General features: G+C 35.7%; 2 protein-coding genes across 4 annotated transcripts in view; one reads left to right on the top strand and one right to left on the bottom strand.

The window, feature by feature from the left end:
- Nucleotides 1–13,759, top strand: part of LOC144967568 (neuropeptide Y receptor type 6-like) — a 23,313-nt gene extending 9,554 nt beyond the window's left edge. The window contains exons 2-3 of the mRNA XM_078905015.1: nucleotides 11,516–12,430; nucleotides 13,078–13,759. Coding sequence (XP_078761141.1) covers nucleotides 11,840–12,430; nucleotides 13,078–13,626 — 1,140 coding nt within the window. The 5' untranslated portion in view covers nucleotides 11,516–11,839 and the 3' untranslated portion in view covers nucleotides 13,627–13,759. The remainder of the gene's footprint in view (nucleotides 1–11,515; nucleotides 12,431–13,077) is intronic.
- LOC144967556 (cleavage and polyadenylation specificity factor subunit 2-like) overlaps nucleotides 1–20,000 on the bottom strand; it is a 402,879-nt gene that overhangs the window by 224,751 nt on the left and 158,128 nt on the right. The gene's annotated exons all lie outside the window — the stretch shown is intronic.

Below are 20,000 nucleotides of genomic sequence, written 5' to 3'. Positions count from 1 at the left end.
ACAGTTGGAGCACACAATAATCATTTAAATGAATTGGAATTGAGGTTATTGTGTGACAACTTGATTAAGTGGAGATTCCGTGTCATTAATAAACGATGCCTTATTAAATGGTTGGGAGTCTCGTGTCAAATAAGCAATACTATGGAATTGAATTTGAATTTTGTGAACTGATGATGATGATGATGATGATGATGATGATGATGATGATGATGATGATGGTAAAATCGACTATGTTTATGACGATGATAATAATGATGATGACGACGATGACGACGCTAACAAAAGCATGATAATACCCTGCTAGCTATTCCAAATTATTCTCGACAATGTTACTTAAAGCACCTACGAACAACTGCATTGTGCACTCATTACAAACAATAAAATAAAAGGGGCCCGCCCCTCAGCAACCACGGTGGCCCGTGAATAAACAAGGTTAATTGATCCTTTTCTCCTCGGAGCCCTTGATTGGATTGAGGATTTCAATCAAGCATCGTACTCTTATGCATTAATTGTCATTGTTTACCCATTCACACATCAAATCCCAGTCCATTCAATGCCGGCGATAGAAATCAATAATGGAAGGTCGCAATGAATTCATAATGAAAGAAAAATGGGATGAAAGAAAGATATCAAAGACTCTTACTCGCATGAAATGTAGAATTTTTTTCTATTTTTTTTGTTCTTCTTCTGAACTGCAATTTGTACTGATTTTTTTCCTTCATTAGCTGCTAGATTTCAGTCAAAAGTTTAGTTAAAGACAAAAAGAAAAGAAAAGAAAAAGAACCAAAAAAAATTAAAAAAAAAATAAAATACAAAACAAAACAAAAAAAAAACCCACCTAAACTCATAAAATCAAGAATAAAATTGAAAGAATTTATTTTTTTAAATGACACAATTGCAGACCTACCAACAATTACGATAAATTCGTAGAATTACGAAATTTTGGCTCTAATTTCAGAATTTGATGAGCATTTATGTGTCATTAAAACGTTGAAAACGAAAGTTGATTCCAGACAACAAAATTTTCTGAATTTTGAAGTGTTATTTAATCCGTGTGAGGCTAAGTTGTTGGTTTTTAAAGTTAACTATAACGAGTGTAATTTTTATCTCTTAATAATAATTACTCATTCTTTAATTTTCACGCAGACAAGTCTGAAATTGTAACACTACAGACTAAATAAGGGGCATGCAACATCAATAGTAAAATGCTTGGTCTGACTGAATCAATCGGTTCATATATCATGAAGAAGGATAACGTAAGTTCGACAAGTTGAGAGTGATCTAAATCCACCTTTATGACAAGAGGTAACAGTTTTCTGGCCAACTAAGACTATGAAAAAGAAAACAATATTATTGTTTTATTGTAATTCAGTAGAGAATATATATATATATATATATATATATATATATATATATATATATATATATATATATATATATATTAAAAAGTGGCACCTTAACTATAATAGGGTCATTTCTTGAAAACAGTGACTGAATTAATTAGGAATGCTTAACTGAACAAAATTAGGAATGCTTAACTGTACAAATTATTCGATAATTTCCTATTATTTGATACCAAATTTGTTCTACTGCGTTCATTCATTGACAAGCCATCTCAGTTTATATTCCTACTCTTTTTGGTCAAACACCCTGCATAACATTTTCATTTCCAAACTTTGAATCATTGTGTCGAAAAGTAGACATAATGGCCATCGTTTGAGTAATTCAAACGTTCAACCTGAATCTTCCCATAAAATAAAAAATAAAAAATCACCACCACCACCACCACATTCAAAACCACTATCACCACCATCATCACCACTATCATCATCATCATCATCATCATCATCATCATCATCATCATCATCATCGTCGTCGTCGTAATAATAATAATAATAATGATAATAATAATAATAATAATAATTAATAATAATAATAATAATAATAATAATAATATATAATAATATAGTAGTAGTATTAGTATTAGTAGTAGTAGTAGTAGTAGTAGTAGTAGTAGTAGTAGTAGTAGTAGTGGTAGTGGTAGTAGTAGTAGTAGTAGTAGTAGTAGTAGTAGTAGTAGTAGTAGTAGTAGTAATTATAATAATAACAAATAGACACATTGTACAATAATAACAAAGAAAGCACAGTTTTGGTAACAACGAACAACCTAAAGTTTAATCAAGGGTATCATTTACATACAATTACGGTGAAAATTGCCCATTATCTCCAGGAAATGAAGTCCACACTTCTCTGATATACCCATCTGGCTCATATCTTTTAATTCACAACTCACTCTCTCTCTCTCTCTCTCTCTCTCTCTCTCTCTCTCTCTCTCTCTCTTATTATATTATATATATATATATATATATATATATATATATATATATATATATATCTTGTGAATGTTGGAAAATGACAGCGGAGAAGGGGGGAGGCTGGGTATCAACTTTTAGACAACTCACATCCAGTCAATATTGCATTAAAAACAAAACAAAACAAAACAAACCTAAAAACAAAACAAAAAAACCCCCAAAAAACAACAACAAAAACAAACAAAAAATACAAAACAAAACAAGCCATAGCACAAAAACATAGAGTTTAAAGCAATAGCAAAAAAAAAAAAAAAAACCCAACAAAACAAAGAGAGAAAGCAAGAACAAACAAACGTATGCGCAAACACAAACATAAACATACGCACGCGAAGACAGAGAGAGAGAGAGAGACAGAGAGAGAGAGAGAGAAAGAGAGAGAGAGATAGATAGATAGATAGATAGATAGAGAGAGAGAGAGAGAGAGAGAGAGAGAGAGAGAGAGAGAGAGAGAGAGGGGGGGGGGGGGGGAAACTCTAATGCCTATTTTTACGTGGAGCTCTCCTCTTTATGGACGGAGAACATTGTGCCTTCTCCAGAAATTGATTTTTACGTGCCAGAGAGTTCTCTAGGCTGTGGCTGAAATGAGTTCGGAACCCTCGGGCGGTTTTTTGGTCTGGGTACTTAAGACTCTAAAGGGCAGTCCTTTTGTTGTCGAATCATTTCGCCATAATGGCACTTGTGACCTAACAAATGATCTTGACAAAACATTTAGATTATCACAGAAAGTAAAACTTGTAGTATGACAACCAATCACCTTTTTACTGGTACATTTTGGCCAGAAAACTTAAATTTCATAAAATATCGATCAACTACAATGTCACACAATTTGTCAAAGTTTCTTAAATCCAACGAGCGATATGATATAAAGTAAAAAGTTTCATGGCCAAAATGTTTAAAAGACATTTCATCAGTGTACAATAACATAACACTCTAAAACGTGTTTAGGAAGAAGGACAGGGGGTGGGATGGAGGAGGGGGGGGGGGGTGGCACAACTTTATAATGAAACTTGCGCAAGACCGAAAATCCCGTTGTATTTTGAACTTTAAAAAAAAATAAAATTGTAAAGGTGATTGAACGTGATGAATTCTTTTTTTCCCCCACACGTCGTCTAGATAGACAAAATACTGGCATATTACAACATCATTATGTCCCGCTTCCCACTGGATGGGATTTTGTTTGGATCAATCGATGTGTGAATTGGACTGTTGTTTGTTTGTTTTTTGTTTTTTGTTTTTTTGTTTTTTTTTTTCATTTAAAAAAAAATCACTTAATGAGACAATAGGTCATTCTAGTGACAACTGTCGCTGCAATGCAGGCGATGCCATGAACATTTTGTGACAGTGAAATTGGTATTTTTGCACTTTTCTAACAGTCACAGGGGACTCAGCGCGTGTACACGCATTGGAAAGAAATATTAGATAAAGAACTGAACAAGTGTAAATGAAAGATGCCAGACAAAGCAAGAAAGAAAAACACAAGAAAAAAAACAAACAAAAAAAACAAAAAACGATCCCCCCAAAAATCAGTCAACCTCGAGGTGGACATGTTCACACTTGTTCAGTTCTTTATCTTACACCAGTGCATGCTTCTTAATTTCTTAATTTGATATTTTCAAATAAATCTTAGGCATTGTGTTCAATTCATTTTGTCTTGTTAAGGTTATGCTGTGGTATCATTTGTTTATCAACTCATTGTTACGTAACGGCATATGACATACAGGATGTTTTGTATAAAATAAACCCACCCTGAAATTCTTACCTGATTTGTAAGAGCGCAATTCTACCGACGTGCACTTATTTGTAGGTCTGATAACCCAATTTATTATGGAAATCTCAAAAAATGACGCAAAATATTGTCTATTACAACTATGCTAAACTAGGCCCATAAGTGGGTTCGTTTCGGATGCTAGATTGCATATATGTACACACCGAATTCTACCTATTCCCTCAGTGCATTGTCATTGTTTGATAACTATAATAATGTGTGTCACCCCCGTAGCATGGCTAAGTGGTAAAATAGTTGTATCTATCTTGGGTCATCCCACATTGAGTAATCTATGGTTAATGTAGGAAGAAGAATTTGCCTGGCAATACCAACGCTTTGTAATATCCGCCTTGATTGGTATAAAGTAAATAAATCAATTGAGCTGCTATATAGCGCAATATCCACTAAACGTGCACAAAGAGCTTTACAAGGGGTCCCTGGTCAACAGCAACATTTAACATGTACGACGGGACATGACGCCTGTTAGGCGATATTACAATTTTTTTCGGACACAGACATCGCTGTTAACGGCCAGGTACTCATTTTATAACTGAGTACGGTGAGAGAATGTGAGTAAAGAGCCTTCTCCAAGGACTCAACTAAGCGCCGAGCCGAGGCTCGAACCCAGGACCTTCCTATCCGAAAACGAGTGTCATACCACAAGACCACATAGCCGTAAATCTTCTTTATAACAAACTTACAGAGCCAAGAAGTCCGTGTCCGTCAACGAGTAAATAATCGGCTAGTTTCATTTATTTAAAAAAACAAACAAAACAACAACAACAACAAACAAAACTGTCAAACAGGCTTCAAAAATCGCCTGGCTAAAAACAACAACAATAACAAAACGCCAAATTCGCGCCCCTGATAACCGTTCCCTATATTTTCCGGTTTAAAATGGTGTCGTAAATCTTAGGGTCGAAGCAAATATACTTTAACAATTGATTTTACGGCGATTATAAACCGAAAAAGTTTCGACGCCTTGCACCAGGCGGATAGAAATATTAACTAACTGGCTTATTTCGGTAGCAGACACTTCTCTGATTTTCCGACACACACACACACACACACACACACACACACACACACATAGTTAAAGAAAGCGCGAGGTAGATAGACAGATAGATAGAAAGATAGAAATATAGATAGCAAGATAGATAGAGATATAGATAGATAGATAGATAGATAGATAGATAGATAGATAGATAGATGCGTGGAAGAGTTTAATTACAGCGAACGTTCCCTTCCATTTAATATGTAATGGTCTATCGACTCTGATCTGCTCGGCATTGGTTATCACTGTTGGAATTCATTATTTTAAAAGCCAGTTCCCTATTTCCCTTTCAACCCGGTTTTAAATTATTAAACATCCTATAAAGAATTTGAATGAAGAAAAAAAAAAGCGATTAATCCATTTGATATCACTAGAAACCGTAAATAATAATGAAAAATGTTATGTTTTTTTGGGTTTTTTTTTTTTCTCATTATAAAAAACTCTTTTGAGATTATTTAAATACATTTTCTGTCTGTCTCACGTGATTTCAGACATTTCCAGGTGGGGTGGGGTCACACTGATTTTATTGTATTTTATTGTATTTTTATTTATTATGTACTTTCCGTTCACGTATATAGGAAACACTTTCCTGAGAACAACAAAAGGACCATCGTCAGCACGAAAAAGGGGGTGTCGCTTATTTGGAAAACAATATAATTCCCGTATTTAGGGCCAATAACTCACTAGAGGCCTGATTTGTCAACAGCCAATTGCAGACAGCCTCCTTGAACCAATGAGGCAGTTTACAGTCTACCCGCCTTGACAATTCTGATTGGACCCATCTGCTAACTAGAGACCAGGGAGTTCCGAGTTATCACTATGTTTGTAACAATAGTGATGATAATTGGATTCAGTAGTCTGATGTCACGCCGCCCGGCAACGGCGGCCATCTTGGTTCTAAACAAAGAAAATCATTCCTTTTTATTTTTCAAGCTGGCTAGAACTTTTCATATGTCTTGTGACCAGAATGTGTAAAAGTCAAAACATGATCAAATTTATGTTTTTTTTTTCCCTCTGGATACGCTTTTATGCTCGCTGGAGAAATATTTCATACGGGCGTCCGCCATTGTTCCGATAGTTTAGAGCCAGTGTTACTAAGTTACAATGCGTCAATAGGAAGGAAGTGACGTTACGACTATTGAATCCTATTGCCATTGCACACGAGTACTCGAAGGGTTTCCGACTACTAGAGCGAGGCCAAGAAAGTGATTTCTATCTCGGGGAAAGTATCGCTAGGTTAACACGCTCGATCGCACCAATGATTGGTGTGCTGAATGTTAAATTGAGTGATTCATGGGGGTTTTTGTAAAATTTATTATTTCCGTTAACAGGTAGAATTGTGCAACACATACTAAGAAGTTTTCTTTTTGTTGTTGTTGTTGTTTTTTTGTTTTTTTTTTGTTTTGTTTTGTTTTTTTTTTTTGCTTTTTGTTTTGTATTTTGTTTTATGTTTTCCCAAAAAACAATCAAGAATCACTCAATCTTCTGATAGTCAGCACACTAATCCTGGGCATGGCTGGGTAGATTGACCAGACGTTATTTCTACCCCTTCCTCATAATCGAACTCTGAGAAAGGAGATACTGTACTAGACATCGGGGCGAGTTGTTAAAACTCATAATTCGCGCATGCGCATTACAACTTGTTCCACCATGGACCATGTGATGCAAAGCACTAATAAATGATGCACTGGATGGGTAAACATGATTTCCGGTACCCTATTGAGATCAGATAGCTGAGTAAATATCTTTAGGCGACACCTATTGCAAACGGTTGCGAATAGCCCGCGTGACCACTGGCAAACGTTTGTCAATAGCTTCCAGACTTTTCGCAAACGGTTTAAAATTCGAAAGGTTGGCAGTTAGGCCAGAGTCTCCCAAGCTCTTTTATAGCCACGCCCCATTCTTTCCGTGACAAATTTATGGCGACCAACCAAGGAAAACATTTAACATCCTGTAATAACTTTTAGCAAATTAACTTTTATGATGGGCCCTAGTTACTCGGACCCCTTAAGTGTCCATAATCTGGTCATTATTCGGACTGGTTGTTAATAATGTTATCGTTATTTGGACCCCAGTGACAGGTTGCCTCAGTGGGAAATAGCGCTTGTGGTAGAGACTCAGAATATTATTAGCGCTGGTGGTAGGGCCTCATTGGATAATATCAATGTTGGTTGGAACTCAGTGAATATTAGTGCTGGTGGTAGGGACCATGTAGAGACTCAGTGAGGTGGGAGGAACTCATTGGATGATAGCCTTGGTCTGGCCTAGTTGTTCTGTTTCTGAGCAAAAACAATTTAAAAAAAAAAAATTTTTAAATGAAATGTTTATCTCCCTGATCATTTGTTCGTGTTTCAGAGCGAGATTATTTATTTATTTATTTATTTATTTTTCTTATTATTTGTTGTTTTCTAACGAACTTTTTTCTTCTTTTTCTCATTTTTTTTTGCCTTGAATATTTTGTTTCTTAGCAAAACTTTACATATATATACAGATTTATAGATACAGATATATAGATTTATTTATCTATTTTTCAAAAATTTATTTTTATCTATATCTATTTATTCATTTTTTGCACTTTTTTGGCCTCTGATTGTTTGTTCTGTTTCTCGTGAGATATCCAAATATTTAGAATTTAAAAAGAAAGAAAACAGGAAAAAAAAAAGTGGTGGCGATGGGACTCAAACCCATAGTGTCGCTTACGACAATACTTTCGGCTTACCCATTCGGCCACGCTAAACACATGAATAACGACGCATATTGTTTATATACTTTAGTAACTTACTATCCCAGGACTGATTTTATACTTTTAGTCATTTTTACCTTTATTGATATTTTATAAACTTTACTTATTTCTAAATGCATGGCGAACGTTTTCACATTCTCGAAAATGAATAAATGTTAAACAGAGCAGAGTTTCAAAATAAAAAGCCTCTGTATTCTGGCTATCAGAAGGCTATTGGCAAACGTTTGAGAATAGTCACTCGGATATCTTTCTCGCACAGTTCAAAATAAATTGTTATATAAAAACGGAAAATTTTGTTTAAACCGAGGTTATTTCCTCAAAATAATTCCTCTGTCATGAACTATCATTAAATGTTATATAAATGCCTAGGTGAGTCTATTATGATTTTATTTATTAGCTTTATTATTTATATTGTTCGAGAAGCTCGACAGGAAATTTTACTTGATTCACAAACCAAAGTAATTAAGCAAGTCAACAGGTACAGCCTATTTAATCACAAGTTTAATTAATTATTATTTTCAGTTCTTGGAGAAAACCAAGAATAATTAAGAAATTTTGAATATTACGATAAAAATAAAGGTAACATAATGGTGACTTGGCAGGCCGGAATTCAAATTAGGATAACTCCACGTAAAATATATAGATACCGATCTAAAGACAAGAAAACAATGAAAGAACTCTTGTAAAATTGCGCGAGATTTAGAAAACGAGTCTTGGCCTATGTGAAATGTTTTTAAAAATAAATAAATAAATAAACAACCAAATCCCCCCCCCCCCCCCAAAAAAAAAAAAAAAAGAAGGAGAAAAAAACGAGAGAAAAAAACGAAAAAAAAAAAACAGAAAAAGAAAAAAAGAACTTGAGACAATAATATTATACATTGCTTGGCAAGTTTGGAACAGATTAGGTTCTTCTTGGAATCCGTTTAGTTATCGAGTTCATACCACTTTGAACAAGAATGCATCGCAAATCACAAACACTTAGATATACCACGGCAACAAAAACACACACAAAAAACCCCCCAAAAAACCGTATTATGTTTGTACAATTTAAAAATGCTTTTTGGTTTACAATGAAGCATCTGTGCCATATGTCGAAGCGATCTTGTCGCGTTATCAAAAGCGTTGTTTTCAAAACATAAAATCCTACTGGCTGGGTGTAAATCTAACCGGACAGATGGATTGGGGCTACTGTCAAATCAAGTCAATATAAATATTCTGATGTCAACAATCTGGTGGTGACTCAAGACACATGTCTGGTAACTCAATAAGATGATATCATTACGATTTCAGGACAGAGACCCAGGGTGAGAGCGTCATTTTTACAATCTTGTTTGTGTATTAGATAAGGGTTATTATGGCACTTCGCAGCACTTTTAAGCCTTTCCAACGCATGTACAAGGGAAATGGTGGGGTTGTCAAAAGATTACAGAATAACATTTTGATGCGCCTTAAATGACTCCCCTCCCCAAGTCCGAGTAAGGAAAAGTCTACAGGAAAAGCGATCAAGACCACCTTTAATCCCGACTCAGACGTACGCACTGTACAGCCGTGTAAGGAAATATTATGCACAAATATTTACACGAGATAATAGTGAAATGACATGCTTTAGGCAGATGATTTGCAAAGGAACAGAATATGATCGATCGTGTCGACAGGGGACAGCGTGACTCAGCGGTGCAGCAGCTTCTTATGGTTCACACTATTATGTTATGACGTTCGACCCAATCAGCAAAGTCCGGTCCGCATTCGTGCACCGTCGCGAACCCGCCTGGTAGCATCGTCACAACACACCTTTCGACTAGATGCTCTGCCGTTTCGGGTTCTTGTCTAAGCTTCGTACCCGAAAGGTACTGTGTTCGATCACCCGCCGCTGCGCTGCGTGGCTTTGAGCAGTCACCTCGCCCTAGTGTAATATGTAGCGCTGCACTGCGGCTGATGCCTGGGTTAGTCCAGTATCTATTTGGAATATATCCTAGAGGAACATTTCCCCTACGGGATGAATAAAGGAAATTTAATTTTTTTAAAAATTAATATGTTACACTATGTTTTTTTTTAATTGTACAAAGTCGAAACGAAGAAATTAAGGAGCTGGCACCGGTGTAAGATAAAGAACTGAACAAGTGTGTATGAAAGGCGCCAGACAAAGCAAGAAAGAAAAATACAAGAAAAAAAAAATACACCCCAAAACAGTCAGTCGATCTCCTCAGTCGAGTCGACTGATTTTTGGGGAGTTACTTTTTCCTTGTACTTTTCTTTCTTGCTTTAGTCTGGCACTTTTCATACACACTTATTCAGTTCATTAAGTCGAAACAATAACGTCTAACTTACCTACTATGTGGTAAAACGTAAAAATATGAGTAGGCGTATTGGAAACAGTGCCAGACAAAAAAAAAAAAAAAAAGAAAGAAAACAAGGGGAAAGAAACATCGCAAAAAACGAGCATGCCTCGACAATCACTTGTATTTTTTTCTCTGCTTTGTCCAGTTTTATTTCCAACACATCTTTTCATATCTTTACCTCGCACCATGCCAGTGCCTGTTCCCTAATTTATTACTAAGGAGTAGAACTTAAAATTGAATTTTAAGCATCAGGTGCATCCCGACATAATGCCGTTTTGAAACTATCGGTAGAGATAAATCTATCTGACTTCAGAGCCTCCATAACCAAGGAGCGAGACTTAATTTCGGTTTCGAAAGCGTGAAAAAAAAGAGACATTAGCTGTTGGTGTTTGCTACCCTCTTTACTATTAACGCCTCTATACAAAATAAAATCGAACCAGTTAACGAAACCCGGTTTTATTTAGAGATCGTGAACAGCCTTTATTTCAAAATAGAAAATTAACTCCTTTACTAATCTCATGTATTATTATGCGGTAATGATCAGTCGACAATTTGAAAGAAGAATAATGCAAAAAAAGATAGTGATGATGAAATACTATAAGCTTGTGGCCTGACTGTGACTATGATAATGATGACCTATAATATCATAAAAATGGGTGAAAGACAAAGGAGCAGGAAATATATCATTTGTTCATCCGAGAAGGTGATAACTCACGCAAACAACCCGAATTACTATGTAATTATCGTAGAGAGGTCATTCACCCTTCACAGTATAAATAAAAAAGGAAAGGAAAGAGAAGGTGGATGTGCTACTAGGTGAATTGTTTGCAGTTCTTCGGTGAAGTATTTGCAGTTCTCAGACCATCATTTAATAATAATTCATGTTAAATCTTATCATCGATGTATTTTCACATTTTCATTTTAAAAAGCATGATTTGAGGTAGTAAAATAATTCAATAGAATTTTTTATATTTTAACACATGAAATCTTAAGCCATTTTGAATTCCGAGCAAATAACATAAGAGTATACATAGCTCACGCAGTAAGTAAAAATTGCATTTAGTTGTATTGATGTTTGCAATTATTTTTACTCTCCAATTGGTTCATCAAAGTTTTATACAATTGCCTCGGGGGTAGAGTTAACATTGAAACTGGAATTTAAACACACTTTAATAATTATCAAAGAACAGATTTACGCCTTAAGCTATTTACTCATCAAATGATTTCATTATTGTCACACAGATGGAAAGTTGGATAACTCAAGGGGGAAAATGGAGGTCGAAATCAAACGAAGGAGATGACACATAACATTGAAGACAGAACGTGACACATGGAATGGTTCCAAACAACAGTGTGATTTGATTGGTTTGAAAATGTGAATAAGTGGAGAACTTATTACGAAAATAAAACGGAGTGAAGCAAATGGGCATTGCATTCGCATTTAAAGTTTGACTAATACCAACGTTTGACTTATTCAACATACAGTGGCTTCCTTCTCTAAACAAACTAAATCTTGCACCAATCTGTAAAGTACAACACAGACTTTGACCGTCTTCCCCATCAACCATGGCAATGCCAATAGACATCGACGAAATGATGGAACGTAACCTCACCCTAGATGAGATGGTGGCCATCCTCAACGCGTCGGAGAACTACGAGGCATGGCGAAGCGACTGGACGGTCTTGTATGATAACCGTTGGCAGACTGTCCTCATTACTCTCTACAGCTTCGTTATCGTCTTCGGCTTCTTCGCAAATCTCCTAATAGTAGTTGTCATAGTTCGATACAAACAGCTCCACACTGTCACCAATATTTTCATCTGCTATCTGGCCATGGCGGACGTGGCTCTGTGCATCTTCAACCTCCCCCTTCAGCTTCACTATCAGCTCAGCAACAGTTGGGTGTTCGGAAGGATCCTGTGCTACATCTTTATGCCAACTTTCGGCGTGCCGTTCTTTTCCTCGTCCTTGGCGATTCTCATGATCGCCGTGGATCGCTATATGTTAATTGTGCATCCGTTCAGGCCAAGGATGAACAACAAGCAAGCTCTTTTGGGTGTTGTCGCAATCTTAGTCATTACATTTGGACTTTCTACGCCTATCATTGTATATGTCAACTATGTACAAGTCTCTCACCCCGTCTTCAATGAGAAGAAGGTAATTGTTAGCATCAATAGGAAAAAGTTTAAAATTAAGAATGTCAAATCTACGATTTTTTTTTTAAACACCCCTCACCCATCCAGGCTAATTTAAAAAAGATGGATAACAACTTAGATGTAAAAACAACACTCCATTATTGTAGTGCCTCAGCTAACACATACATCTGCATTGTTGCAGATAAAACAAATGTTGGTAACAACAAAATTTACCCAAAAGTTACGCTATCTGGGAATTATTTATATTGTATGTAAAATAATGTACTTTGTTTGTAAAATAATATTGTCTTATGTACTGTTTCTAGTCTTTTTATTGTTCTCTTTCCCCCCCCCCCCCCCCTTTTATTACGATTATAATCATCTTAACATTATTTTCAAGGTTGCATATTTCTTTATTCAGAAATGAGCTACCTTAAAAATGAAGGACCGTGTTCAAATTTTCCTTATACTGTAAAGATGTATAATTAATATCAGGATCAAATTATCATACATAACTCTGTCAGAGCATATGATGAATGAAGGCTGTTAAAGAATGTATATAACTACAGATTACAAGAGGTATAGTTTTCTGTGACGTTTGTTAAGTGTTTCTAGACAATATAAAGTGATTGTTGATTATGTCAACATTTTTCTCTGTTTCTTCCTCAGATTTATTGTTCCGAGAGCTGGCCTTCCTTCATTCAAAAGCAAGTGTATTCTGTTACCACATTTTACCTCCAGTTTGTCATGCCTATCTCCCTGACCACATTCTTTTACATCCGTATCTGCAGAGTTCTCCGTAATCGGCCAATCAAAAAGCACGACACCCGACGCAACCAGCGGACCAATCGTATTCTCATCGCCGTCGTGCTGACCTTCACCTTGTGCTGGCTACCGTGGAATCTTTTCGCTCTGACCGCAGAGTTCAGCCACAAGCTGGTCAAAGGTCGTTATTTCACAGTTATTGACATGATACTCAAAATTTTCGCCATGAGCTCTGCCTGCATCAACCCTTTCCTCTACGGGTGGTTGAATGGAAACTTCAAGAAAGAGCTTGGGAAGTTGTTTGGGTATCGATTTTGTTGGAAGGACGGATCGAGGAATGGCGTGTCCTACTCAAGAACCACAGACATTAATAATGGCACCGTGATCCGTACCGACGTGTGTCTTAGTCACAAGATGCACAAAACGGAGGTTACCAATGCCATGAGTGTCTAATGTGTAGGGAGAGAGAGAGAGAGAGCACCTGAGGTGACTTAAATCGTGAATGTTGTTGGTTTGAGTGGAGTCGTGTAATCAGCTTCTTGGTCGCCGCATACGTACATCTCATCCTAAACGTTATTTATTTTGATTCTAAATTATAATTTTATTGTTTCCTGCGCTCTGTTGTTACTTTGTTACATAACTTTTAAAAAAAATATTATAACACTGCCAAAAGTTAATATATGTCATAATAATGTACCTAATTATGTATTGTTCTTGTGCAATAAAAAGGGACTCTTAAATTCGTAAAATGATTACCCAAATAAATATACCGAAGGGTGTCTATTTCAACGTGTAGCGGGTTGACAAATAGAGCTCTTTAATCCTTCAGCGGCGGCAATAAAATCGCCCAGTTTACATTTTCTCCACTTCATTTTCTGGGTTTTTAAAAAAAATTATTATTATTATTATTATTATTATTATTATTATTATTATTATTATTATTATTATTATTATTATTATTATCATTATCATTATCATTATTATTATTATTATTATTATTATTATTATTATTATTATTATTATTATTATTATTATTATTACCGTTTTCGCCAAGACAGCAGTTAAAAAAATAAAATAATATAAACGGTGCTACTCGTGAAGTTATATTTGCATCCCAGTGTTGGTCTCTTGGTCATAACGGAAAGAATATAATGAAAATAGGTTAGAATGAACTCCGCATGAAAGGGGTTAATTCCGCTCAAATGAGAGAGAGAGAGAGAGAGAGAGAGAGAGAGAGAGAGAGAGAGAGAGAGAGAGAAAGGAGAGAAAGAAAGAGAGAGATAGAGAGAGAGAAAGAAAGAGAGAGAGAAAGGAGAGAAAGAAAGAGAGAGAGAGAGAGAGGAGAGAAAGAAAGAGAGATAGAGAGAGAGAGAAAGAGAGAGAGAGAGAGAGAGAGAGAGAGAGAGAGAGAGAGAGAGAGATCTTGTCTGTAATTTGAGACAATACACCTTTAAAGTTGTTTTTTATTGCTAAATATCGCCTGTTGATAAGGAGACTATATAATATTATAAACGTGTTTTAAATCTTGGAAATCAATAATTTTTTAAATTTTATAAAACTGATGACCGTTGTAAACAAACAGCGCAGTCTCTCAAATATAACTTTCCATCGTTATCGTTTTCTTAATCTATTGTTACCTTTATGTCATTATAATTGCTGGGCTTAAAAACCCAAGTCATCTAGCAAATAATTAATTGAATACCATCTAAGAAGGTCCGTCTCGTCATAGGACTGCGTGTTCGCATAAGACAAGATGAACTCTTCATTAATAAGCAAACCAGTCGGGGTGCGAACATATTATTTTATATATGGAAATGTGATATTAAGCTGTGGACTGTTTAAAAAAAATATTGAACAAAAATAAATACAGCTTATTAAAAACAGAACAAAAACATCAAAGCCCTTCTTTAACCGACAACAAAAACAATAAAAACATAAAAACATTACTATCTGGTTTTTTTACTTTTGATGTTGGCTGAAGAAGGGTTTTGAGCCCGAAAAGTTCCGTGTTTGATAATTTTTTCTTTTTTTTTTTTTAAGCTATAATATTCATTTTTGTTAAAATCACCTTCCATGGAAATAGTCTTCATGACGCTGAAAGTACTTTGGGGATACGATTAATATGATAAATATCAGGTGGTCACAAAAGCAAAACAAAACGTGCCGCTCTTTATCGGCGTGTATCTCTGAGACTTTTCGTTGGATTTCTTTTAAATTCAAAACAGGAAAAAAAATCCTTATACTTGACTGTCAAACATTTTATAAATATAAATTGAGAAAGAAAAAAGGTAGTTAGACGCCAACAGTGATTTTTCAAAACCATGTTCAGAAATATATTATCAGAGAAAAATGACGCAATGTTGAAGAGAGTAAAATGGCGATGATCTTAACTTTTGTTGCCATTAATTATGTCACCATAAACATTATTTTCTTCACAATTCTCCTCATCATGTAAGAAATCGTCTATGTAGCACACTCACGTATCTACCTATTTTGTCCAACGATTACAAAGGCATAGCAGAGAACCTTTCTCTGTATAGAGACAAGTGTCTTTTTAAAAAGAATTACACCGCGCAAACTCCACCATAATATTAGCGTCATCTTTTCGCCGATATCGAAATTTTTAGGTGGTGTTACAAGATTTTATAATAGACAAAAACCGCTCATCCAATTATTTTGATTGTTTGCAATTAGATTAACAAAGAATAGTAGTGAAAAATTGGAAAATATATTTTTTAAACTTATTTTACGATAGAAAGAAAAGAAAAAAGAAAAAAAAAAAACAGTGGCGCGTTTGTTTGTTTGTTTTTACCACCTGATAAAAGGTGAGAGAGAAAATGTGTGTGCGCGCGCGTGTGTGTGTCTGTGTGTGTGTGAGAGAAAGAGAGAGAGAGAGAGAGAGAGAGAGAGAGAGAGAGGGAGAGAGAGAGAGAGAGGGAGAGAGAGAGAGAGAGAGGGAGAGAGAGAATTTCAAATATTTTGTTTGGTTTGTACGAGGCATGCGATAAATAACCAAACAATGGAATTCGACACCAGGGATATCGAGAGGATGAAGGGATGAGAGAGAGAGAGAGAGAGAGAGAGAGAGAGAGAGAGAGAGAGAGAGAGAGAGAGAGGAAATGCGTAAACTCTCATTCTTAATTCGACACAGCGGGTATTCATTGCTGATTTCATTTCATTTATTATGAATACAACATAATTTCATTTCAATGTTATTGTATTATTATTATTATTATCATCATTTCACAAGCATGTTTAACTATTTTAAAACTCTTTCGTATCGGGCAATGACACAGACTGAAATACAATAAGTGTAATTTGACGAGAGAGATCGAATGAATGAATGAATAAATGAATGAAAGAATGAATGAACTAGTGAATGGATGAATGAATGAATGTGAATGAAAGAATGAATGAATCATTGAATGAATTAATAAATGAATGAATGAATGATTAATAAATAAAAAAGTAAATAAATACATTTATGGTATTCCTTAAGCATGCCACTGGCATGTTTAACTTATAATTTCTCTTTCTGTACGACTAGTCTATCACGATGATTATTTTGCAATGTTTCCACATTGGTCACGTTTCCATCAGATGACGAATGAAGAAACGGATGATATATAGTATGCCTAACAAGCTTTACGAGCACAAAACACTGTCTCATGGACCAGCAGAATAAAATACCGACAAAGCTACCCTGCCTACATTTTGCTCATTTTCCCGGCTCTGTGAGAAGCTAATCTTTTAGCACCAGACCTTTATTATACATCGGAATTTGAAAACAAAACAGAACAAACAAACAAAGAAACAAATAAAAACCAAAAAACAAACAAACACAAAATCCCAACAAAATAGTCGTTTTGTGCCATTAGACCCACGTAGTCGAAGCTTATTCCGGTTTCTATGGCGTGAAACTGACAACAGCAATTGCTTGCTATGTTTTTGATTGGGCGCTAGTCCATCGCAGGGTATTTTCAGCCAGATCTAAAAAAAACAACCTACCCAATCACTGGTGGATGAAGAGGGCGGGGGAACAGAAGAAAAAAAAAATCTCGACTTCACCTCGGACAAAATTTGAAATAATTTTCATTACAAATCAATGAAACAGATGAAAACAAAATAATTCCATTCTTTTCTTCAAAATAAATTAATGTTAATGTCACACAGTGTTGAGCGATACAATAAAGATAAAGGGTTTTTGTCACAGATTCAACTCTTTATATTGTTCAATGTGGTCAAAATTTAACAGCACTATCTAAACACTATCGCTTCCTTCTTTACAGAGATATTCAAGTTAATTCTGGGATCGTTTTGCCTTATAGGCGTTTCCGTGAAGGAACAACGCTAAGGTAATCGGGAAATGTCAGTAAACGCCGCCGGCTGCTGGTTCCCTCGGTTCAGATTTTCTTCTTGTTTTTGGCATCGCATCGTTAACGCTGTGGTCGTGATAAGAGCCGAAACATACTGGATAGGACCGTTTTGTATGTCGTGATCAGTGTCATCGTCATCGACGTAGTAATCATTAATCATTATCATCAACATCTTTGTCATCAACATCATTATCAACACACACACATACACACACACACACACACACACACACACACAAAACAAACAAAAACAAACAATTCCAACATGCAACATCAAAAACAAAAACAAGAATGTCAACAACAATGACCATGACGACGACGACGACGACGACGACAATAACAACAACACTGTCACCGTCGACGTTGTAATGTTGTTCGCCGACTTCTTCCATCAACCTGTCCAATAATCATCATTCTTACCATTATCAACTGCCTCATAACAATCATCAACGTAACCACCACACTTATATTCAATTGATCATAAACCTTGGAATTCAAATAATCATATTTTATTCATGTGGCATGCCATCTATTGTACAAAGATGATCATTTCAAAGAATAGAATGATATTATCTATACACTGCGTACCACATATCACGTATCACCTAAATATCACATCAACAAGTAACTCTAGAAGTATAGCTCATTTTTCATTATAATTATCAATTATGTGGCTATGTGGTATAGTAGTATAACACTCGCCTTCGGGTAGGAAGGTCCCAGGTTCGAATTCTGCTCTGAGCGGCGCATAATTGATTACTTGGAAAAGGGCTCTTTATTCATATTATCTCACCGTACTCAGGTGCAACATGAGTAACTGTTCGTTAACAGCGTTGAAAAAAAAATGTAATATCGCCTACCAGGGATCATGTCCCGTAATACATGATAACTGTTGTATGATTTACCGCCCAACCCCAAATCTTTATAACTAGCCGTGATAAGGAATACGTGTTACGGAGTACGTAGAGTGTAGCTATAGCTCTCTAAACACGTGTTACAGATAACTATTATTCTACACCTTTGAAAAAAAAAAAAAAAATTTTATTATTATCAATTTGGCCAGAGGAGTTTTTTTAAAAATCGGGTTCATCTCGAATCCGTCGATGATTGAGGTCAACGTTTTCTGGCCGAAATGAAATATAATGTGTTTTGTCAGTGTATAAATATATATATATATATATATATATATATATATATATATATATATATATGTGTGTGTGTGTGTGTGTGTGTGTGTGTGGTATCGCGCCCGTCATCCTCGGAGCCATGAGATTCTACTCTTGTATAGATTAAATATAGAAACAGACGTGAAAGAATCTGCCTTAAATCACATGTTTATGCGTGATGGACGAGTATATATATATATATATATATATATATATATATATATATATATATATATATATATATAAAGACACTCACATTGTATTTCGTTAAGACGATCGTTTCAGTGCTGGGCGAGCACCTCTTCAGCTGACGACAAATCCGTATCTACAAGGACACACCTACACTCATATAGATATATATGATGTGTGTGTGTGTGTGTGTGTGTGTGTGTGTGTGTGTGTGTATGTGTACATATAATATTTGTGTGAATGTGCGTGCGCGGGCCAGTGTGTCTGTGATTTGAGTGAATCAACAAATAACTGAACGTATAAACGAAATATGGCTTATTCATTGTTGAGTGCACTCAATTCAACGCTGTATTTGACATGTGAGGCTCCGTATCAAAAGGGTATTATGTCGGGATGAATAAGACCAGTAAGTGAGAATTTAACATTTATAGATAGTATGCAGATGACGTCACTCAGGCTTTTGTTATTGTTTTTGCCATCCGCGTTTGTGAGTTGTTCTCACTAAACTGTATTAACCAGACTATAAAAGTTCATGGTTACACAGAGTTTGTGTGTTGGTCCGTTATACTTCCGGATGGCAATGTTGTGAACTCCTTGGCCAAGCGCATTCTATCTATAAAGATAAGAGATACGAACTCTGAACTTTTTGCAGTACAATTCAATTAACTTGCGGCTATGTGGTCTTGTGGTACGACACTCGCTTTCGGATCGGAAAATCCTGAGTTCAAGCTCGGCGCATAGCTGAGACCTTGGAAAAGGCTCTTTACTTGCATTCTCTCACCGTACTCAGGTGTAACATGGATACCTGGCCGTTTACAGCGTTGTCTCTGTAGGAAAAAAAAATGTAATATCGCCTAACAGGCGTCATGTCTCGTTCTAAATGTTACATGCTGGTGTTAGTCGGGGACTCCTTGTAAAGCGCTTTGAGCACATTTAGTGGATATTGCGCTATACAAAAAAGATCAAACTCAAATTTCAAATTTGTGGTTATAAATTCAATTCCCAGCAACTAGGTCATTCCGGCATTCTATCTCGTTGAAACGGCACGCCACAATATAATCAATTTATTCCGTTCTGACAAGCTCAAGTACTCCCT

The sequence above is a fragment of the Berghia stephanieae genome, chromosome 1 (assembly GCF_034508935.2).
Source record: "Berghia stephanieae isolate SIO BIC M18660-M18661 chromosome 1, UCSD_Bste_1.3, whole genome shotgun sequence".
In the NCBI taxonomy this organism is placed as follows: domain Eukaryota; kingdom Metazoa; phylum Mollusca; class Gastropoda; order Nudibranchia; family Aeolidiidae; genus Berghia; species Berghia stephanieae.
The sequence above is the reverse complement of the archived record's forward strand: the minus strand, read 5'-3'. Positions and strand labels throughout refer to the sequence as shown.